We start from the raw sequence: 8,279 nt of genomic DNA, 5'->3' as shown, positions 1-8,279 counted from the left end.
ATTATTATAAGAATTTTTAATGATGCAAGAGTAAGGTTGTTACAAAAAAGTATGGTTTTAGGAGAGGTTATTGATATTTTTTTGAAACTTTAGAGATGCAAAGTAATATTAACATAAATCTCTAGGAGGTTTATAAAATTATCCCTAGCTAAAAGGGTGGAGAATATATCCTTTTACAAGTTCGAGAGATAAAAATGTGCACTTAATAGTTGAAGGACTAAAAGTTGGCCAACTTAATAATTTGAGGGCCATATAATTTATTGCCCTTTAGTTTCTCAAGCAAAAAATTTTCTTCTTTTTGCTAGTTAATTAATTAGCATCGTAGTTATTAGTTCTTGTTGTACAAAGTTAGCTACTGTTTTGCTTCTTTATTTTGAAATTTAATTTCATGGACACATATCAAGACATGAAAATTCCTTCTGTAATTTGGAAAAAAAAATCTTCAAATGTCGTAAATCTGCTTTAAATTGGAAAATTTGAGAATTAGATTTGCTCTTATCAAAATGTTAGGGACTAAAATTGTACAGTTGCTAAACATTGAGGGCCAAATTTACTTTTACCAAAACTTTAAGAACTAAAACAGCATATAGATTGAAGATTGGGAACTAAAACTTCATTTCTTCGTTACACATTATTATTGACTAGTGGTTGAGGTACACCTAATGTGTGTACAACTAAGAAAAAGATACCAAAAAATATTAGAATTATTCTTTTGTTGGAAAGTAATAGTTTAAATAGTTCAACTACATTTTAGTATTTTAGAAAAATGGTAGTTTTTTGTTAAAGAAGTGGTAGTTAATTCAACAGATTTGGTGTGGTTGTAAGGAGGTGGGTAGTTTTTTTTTTTGATAGAAAGTGACAAAAAATATTATTAATCTGAGATGATGTCCGCAGCAAGCGCGGTAACAATAAAATCTGGAGGGAAGTCCCTCCATATGCAGCCATTAGAAATAGAACAAGCATATTTAGCAACACAATGCGCAACATTGTTCAGCTGTCTAGGCACCCATGATGCTTCCCATGCTGCAAAGCTTTGTATATCTATGAGAGTATCATCGACCAGCATTCCACAAGCTGATGCATGTGTCTCTGTAGTTTGAAGCATTTTAACGACTTTTAGACAATCACCCTCAAGGATAATCATGTGCAAATGTAGATCCAACAATAACTCAACCGCGGCCTTTGCAGCATAAGGAGGTGGGTAGTTAAAATGGTACAATTGCCTTTAGAAATTAGGATAGATTAGACAATACATTAAATGATACAATTTATTTACACCCTTCACCTCCCTCCCTCTTTATGTATAAGTGTATATAGTATAATAAGATATGTTTGTAACAAGTACTCTCTTTAATTTGTGACACGTTTTCCCTTCTCAAATTATAAGAACTAATCAACTCCAAAAATCAAACTCAATTCACCTTCTGTAAATTACTAAAAGAAAAAACAGTTGAATTGACAACATAAAGGTATACCATAGGTTGGTCTAATGGTCGAAGGACAGTATTTAGAGTTTTTCCTGCCATCAAATTCACTTAACCATACATTGGAACATAATTCAAAATTTGAAACTCTTTTTTGTAATAAAAAATATAAATGAACTGTCTCTATAATATGATTAATTGATCCTCCCACATGATCACAATTTAGAAGAATCCCTTAAGACCATTATTGCTCATGTGAAACTCACATGAATGATAATCAGTGGCGGAGCTAGGAATTAACTTTGGGGGGGCGAGTCTATAACAATGAAAGTAAAATATATTTACAAAAAAAATATAATGTGAACATATATACCACAAGATTAGAAACAACCTTATATAAATTACTTATACGCTTCACATATACAAAAATATCATCATATTTACAAATCTATTTGACTGTGTGGGACATATGAAATTGTGCACGACGACTTTTAATTTTATCAAAGTCATCAATGATTGAATTTACATCAAAAGTTCTAGCAATTTCTTTCTCAATATACATTATCATAGAGTTGGCAAGAAAGTCTTCCTCCATCCTAGAACGCAAACAAGTCTTGATGATTTTCATAGCAGAAAATGCACGCTCTGTTGTAGCTGTTGAAACAGGAAGAGTCAAAATAAGACGAATCAATCTATCAATAAGAGTATAGCACATTGACTTTCTTGTCTTCGCTAACACTTGGCACAACTCCTGAAGTGATGACAAATTTTGAAGCTGAGAATTACAGGAAAACTCAATCTGGAAAAGCTCTAATTGAGTTCTTAAGTGTAACTTCTCTTGATCTGTGAAGTCAGCTGAATAAAACTTGTCTGCAAGTTGACAAATTTGTTCAATATTGAAAGCCTGAAAATTATCTTTGGGGTGCAATGCTGAACTAAGAATAAGCAACTCTATTACATCTTCCTTAAACCTATTCTTCATTTCAAGTATTTGAGAATCAACCGTTGCCAAAAACACATCAATCCTGTAGTGATGCTCCATGGTAATTGGATCATTTTGTTTTCGAATTCTTCCTCGACCTGCTTTATAAATGACATTCATATCGGGCATCTCTATATTTCGTGCATCACAAAATGTCTTTACATTGGTGAACAATTCATTCCATCCATTATCTCTGTAACTTTGAAGTCGATCCTTTGTTACTGAAACCAATTTAAGGGCATTCAAAATATCTTGAGATTTGCATTGTAAAGCTTGAGAAAGTACTTGTGCAAATCCTAAAATGTCCCTCATCATATGCATAACAAGAACAAAATCAAAGGATGTCATGAAATCATAAACTCTGTCAGCTTCACTTCTTTGAGTTGATGTATTTCCATAATTGATAACATCAATTAGGACAGAGCAAATGTCTTCATATTCTGTGAATAAGCTACAGATAGAACTAAAATGAGACCCCCATCTTGTAGTCCCTGGCCGTTTTAAGGTACCCATCTGATTCTGACCCCTACCAGTCTCAAGTTCATCAATAGCAATCAATTCAGCAATTCTAGCAGCTCTAGCAACTCTAAGTTGGTCCACCCGTTTGCAAGAAGATGAAACTAAATTTATGAGAAGAGATAAGTTTGTAAAGAATTGTTCCACAGGAATTACCTCTTGAGATGTTGCTACCAATGTTAATTGCAGTCGATGAGCAAAACAGTGAATATAATATGCATAAGGGCACTCCTGAATAAATAATGCTTGCAGTCCATTCCATTCTCCACGCATGTTACTAGCTCCATCATATCCTTGGCCACGAATGTTTTGCACACTAAGATTATGGCGAGAAAGGACATCACATATCTCCTTCTTCAAAGTCAAGGAATTGGTTTCGTGCACATGAACAATGTCAAAAAATCTCTCTCGAATATAGCCTTGCTTGTCCACAAATCTAAGAACAATAGTCATTTGCTCTCTTTTTGATCTATCTTGAGCCTCATCAACAAGTATAGAAAATTTTGAATCACTAATCTCCTCTCGAATATGCTTTTGTATCTTGATCGACCAAATGGACAATATCTCCTTTTGGATCGTAGGAGAAGTATAAGATGCATTTCGAGGAGCATTATCAAGAACCACAGCAGCCACTTTTTCATTATAAGAAGACACATGCTTGATCAACTCAATAAAATTACCTCAATTGTTAGAATCTAAACTTTCATCATGACCCCTAAAAGCCACCGCTTGAAATGCACACCATTTTGCAGCATCTATGGAAACTTGAAGTTGCAACCGATTTTTTGCAACCTGCTCAGAATTTTGCTTCTCAATAATTTTGTCAAGATGTTGCAATGAGTTTCCCAAATCATGATAGCATTGCATTGCCACTTTGTGTGATGAGTTAGGATCTTTTCCAATGTGATTTAAAAATGCACAATTTTTTCCATCATTTACCTTCTTCCATGATCTAAATCCACTAGTTGTGAAGGCCATTGATCCAAAACGGTCCGTTGGCTTGGAAAAAAGTGAGCAAGGAAGACAAAAGGCAGCATTCTTTGTTGGAGAAAATTCCAACCAATCTGGAAACAATTTATACCAAGAGAAAAGGAAACGTCGGCCCTTCTTGTCAACAACCATTGATTCAATCGGAAGCTCAGGTTGGTATGGCCCAAACTTAATATATGCTCTCCGTACCTCATCCCTTTGATGCTCTAGATATTCCCAAATGGATTTTCTCTTTCCAGGATCACGTTCTATGGATGAAATATCAAACTCTAATGATTCAGCTCTACAAAATTTCTTTGTTTGATGCTTAGGAGAAGAATCACGAAGAGGATAAGGAATTTCACCACTTCCACTTGGTTCTAGACGTCTTTTCTTGAAAAAAGAATCAATTGTCCTGTTGGCCATTACCACTATATTTGCAACAAACAACAACCTGCAATCGAAATAAAATTGATTGAGAAATGCTGATTATGGCCTATAGAGATGGAATAAAAGCAGCAAGAACATTTGCAACCTAAGTAGACATAAGTGACATGCACAAAGTATTATTCAATAATAAAATGCAAACAAATGATAAAAGATCTCCATTAGAGCAGAACAAGTTCTCATTTCAAACATATCTCAAGGAAGTTTTCATAGCTTGTTATTAAATCGGCTGAACTTGAACAACTAACACCTACTTGAACTCATCAACTACTGTAATCCGAAAAATAATCAATAACTATCCATGCCAGTAAAAGTATCCATGCCAGGCTCATGAATGCAATTTATACGTTCCAGAAAATTAATTTCTCAGTGAAACTTGAAAGCAACTCAAGTACCACTGGTTTTTCTTAAGCTACCATGTTTTTTTACAAACATGAGCCCTTTGTCAAAGTTGTCCAAGTCACATCACTTATTATTTTTTTTCCCTAATAAATGATTTCCACTTCCAATTTACTTCATGGTGATCATTTGTTGTGCGGCTCCAAGAAAGGTTTCAGACACACGAAAAATGGCAGATGGTTCCAACATTAAATGTGCAAAATAGACTACTTAAACTCATCAAGGCTACACCAATGGGTCATAAGTAGACAAGACTCCATTTCCCGCCAAAGGAAACTCAAGCTCAGCTCTGCAGCTGCAAAACGCAACAACTTTTTAATGTTGCATTAACTGAAACTCAATTTATAGTTCCTACCAAACACACACAATTCACAAAGGTGGGAAAAAAAATAAATTCAGTAAAATGACAAGCAGAAAACTAAAACTCAATGCGACAAGTTATTTCCCCAATAAAACTCAATGCTACAAGTACGAAAAATAATACAAGTCCTTCTCGATCAATTCATCAAACAACTAGCGGGCGAACTTTTTTACACCCACATTTTACTAAATAAATTTGTACGTAAAAAAAAAAATTGTTTTACACCCCTCCAATTGTTAAAAAAAAAATTACCTAGACAGCTAGACCATGCAAAATGCAATGGTACAAATGTACAATCCTTAGCCAGCGGGGGAAGGTCTTCACAGGAGAAAGTTTCTTCAAGCCTTCACAGGAGAAAGTTCTTCGGGGCCCAAGCCTTTGACGTTTCTATTTTCTACTTTGACGTTTCTACTTAGGAAGAAGAATTGTGGCAGTCAATTGCCAAGTTAACTAATGGGCTATCTTTTCTTTGCACTTCATACGTTAAAAAAATAATTCTCTGTTATTTGGACTTTCAAATATTATTATTTGGGCCCTTGGGGGGGCAAAGTGAATTTTTTGATTAATTTTTGGGGGGGCAAAACATAATAATAATTTTTTTTTTACTTAGAAATTTTTTTTTTTAACAATTGGAGGGGGGGCGGTTGCCCCCCCTTCCCTCCGCCCCTGATGATAATCTTCAGGAGCTGAAGTATTGGAAATTTTCAAAATTTGTATCTAGTGATTTTAGAATGTACATATATGTATTGTATTATGAATCAAATAATTTTAAGATGTGCATACATTGTGATAAATGTATATTCATTCATGAATATATTCATATATGTGGGAATCCTTGAATGTAAGGATACATTCATGTCTTTGATCATACAATCATGTGATGCATAAATTAAAGTACATGAATTTGTACATAATACCTTGAATCTATTCATACAAGTATTTATTAAATTCATTTGTATTTTAAACAATCTCTCCTACATAAAAAAGTCAAGTAAAGAGTGCTTTGCGGTAGAAAACCACTTTTCTACTATTTTGAATTTTCTCAAAAGCACTCCATAGTTTGCAAGAGATTAATATAAACAAACTTCATTTTATTCTAAAGAATATTTGTCCAAGGTTATTACACATTATACCAGACAAATAAAGTCTAAAGAAAAGTGATATACAATCAAGTTTTGAAACCAATTCTTGTTACTTTGTTTGGCAGTTCATTGTAATACTTTCAACATGAAGTGGCAATGATTTCCGATTCTTTTATAGTTTAAAGGATAAGGTAAAAAATTTTAATATTTTATCGGGCTTTTGACGTGGAAAATCTACCTAAACTTTCATCCACGTAAAACAACTAATAGGCAAAGAAATGAAGCTTAAGATTTAATCATTGGAACCAATCAATCTATATATATATATATATATATCTTTCTCCAATTCAGATGTTTCTAATCATTTTCTAAGATTATTAAAATTTTTAATAAATTTGATTGATGATATCCAGTGGCTATTGTTTACTAAATTCAAACTTCAAATCTCAATATAATATGGGTCATAAAATTAAATGCCTAAATCCTTACTTTATTTTGAAAATTCAAATTGTTTTCAAGTATTTATAATTCCATGCTTAGCATGGGATATAAAGCTAATAAAGAGTTTTAAAGGAAAAATAACTTTAGTTTTCTATAAGAACAGAGAATAAGCAAATCTAAATTTCATAGCAACCAAAATGAAAACTACCAAGCAATACGGTATCCACCAGAGGAATTACTAGAGCTACTTGGGGATCTCAGGGATATTTTCCACCTTAAATTTAAACGCCTGGCTCTCTCTGTTTATGATTGGCCGGGTTGGTACGGGATGGTGGCTGGCCTGCAGAGGGTGGTCAGGACCTTGGTTGTGCTGTGGAGCTGCCCAGCTCACAATATTGTCAAACTGAACTCGGATGGATGCTCTCGGGGGAACCCGGGAGTGAGTGGAGGTGGGGGGTTGCTTAGGTGCTCGGAAGGAAAGTTTATCTTGGGGTACTCATGTTTCTTTGGGGAGATGACAAGTTTACAGGCTGAATTGAAGGCGTTGATTTTTGGTGTGAGGTTGGCTATTGATCGTGGGTATTCTGATTTACAGTTAGAATCTGATTCATTGGTTCTGGTTCAGATCCTCCAAGGGAAGTCTCGGTGTCCGTGGCAGTTGCAGGGGGATTTACAGGAACTGTTAAGAGCCAAAAGGTTCGTCAGTAAGGTCTCTCACTGCTTTCGGGAAGCGAATAAACCGGCTGATCGCCTTGCAAACATTGGAGCAGACTCAGGGACGATTCTGACGTACGATTCTTTGCGGGAGTTGCCTCGTTTGGTGAGGGGGGATTTCATTCTTGATCAGATGGGGGTCCCAAGTTTGCGTAGAGTTAGAGTGTAGAAGTTTTCTAGCGCTTGGTTTTCTAGCATGTATTTCATCCTTCTTTTGAAATAAAGTAATTTAAAAAAAAAAAAAACTAGAGCTACTTGGAGCTGATTGTATAGGGGTTACGACCCCCTAGAGCTCTATAAGACACCAAAAAAAAAACTACCAAGTAGTTCATACTTGGGACAAAAGTAGTATCAGATACTTCAATATTTTATAAACTTAAAATCCAAGTTCCATATTGAAAATATTGAAAGTACAATTAGTTTTTTGGAGCTGACTAGTTTTTTTTTTTTTTTTGGCTGTTTGTTTATTGGATCTAAAAATGTTTTTGCAAATCTATCAGATCTGTGATTTCTTGGGTTATTTCATCAGATCTCAGCATCAACTTTGCGCTTAAACAAGTTGAATAGCACATTTGATGGTATTTTATAAATATATTAAATCTAGTAATTTTTCAGATTAAGTGTTTTTGTGACATTTTCAGTGTTTTTTCTGCCATTAGTGCTATTTAATGGAATGAAATTTTATCTTTCATCAAAAAAAGGCTCCATATCGAAAATAGTCATTGGACTCCTAGCTTTCCTCTAAAACTAAAGATACAAAAAATGAAAAAAGAAACAAATTAAACAAGAGAAAAGAAATGAAAAGAAATACTGAAAACGTTCAAGTCAGGATTTACTAAGCCTTGTGGACAAAATTATCAACACAAAAAATCCTACTCTCGCAGCGGCTCAGGGCATGCAAAACATGCTCAAAAAAGCAATTAGATGATAAAAACCTAACCTTT

The 8,279-nt window shown here is 34.2% G+C and overlaps 2 protein-coding genes across 3 annotated transcripts; both read right to left on the bottom strand.

The window, feature by feature from the left end:
• Positions 1 to 1,843: 1,843 nt before the first annotated feature.
• Positions 1,844 to 7,600, bottom strand: LOC113702853 (uncharacterized). 2 transcript variants are annotated; one of them, XM_072060836.1, is made up of 2 exons: positions 6,896 to 7,600; positions 1,844 to 4,345 (listed from the first exon to the last, which is right to left on the bottom strand). In XM_072060836.1, exon 2 carries the CDS (start codon positions 3,373 to 3,375, stop codon positions 1,873 to 1,875), a length of 1,503 nt encoding a protein of 500 aa, XP_071916937.1. In that variant the 5' UTR covers positions 3,376 to 4,345; positions 6,896 to 7,600; the 3' UTR covers positions 1,844 to 1,872. The 2 variants fall into 2 exon arrangements, with proteins under 2 accessions (XP_071916937.1, XP_071916938.1); XM_072060837.1 differs by lacking the exon at positions 6,896 to 7,600 and adding an exon at positions 5,351 to 5,939.
• On the bottom strand, positions 3,604 to 4,317 carry LOC140012745 (uncharacterized). Its single transcript, XM_072061039.1, has one exon. It carries the CDS (start codon positions 4,315 to 4,317, stop codon positions 3,604 to 3,606), a length of 714 nt encoding a protein of 237 aa, XP_071917140.1.
• Positions 7,601 to 8,279: the final 679 nt, after the last annotated feature.

The sequence above is a fragment of the Coffea arabica genome, chromosome 8e, assembly GCF_036785885.1.
Source record: "Coffea arabica cultivar ET-39 chromosome 8e, Coffea Arabica ET-39 HiFi, whole genome shotgun sequence".
NCBI lineage: Eukaryota > Viridiplantae > Streptophyta > Magnoliopsida > Gentianales > Rubiaceae > Coffea > Coffea arabica.
Note: the sequence above shows the minus strand (reverse complement) of the source record. Positions and strands in the feature narration are given on the sequence as shown.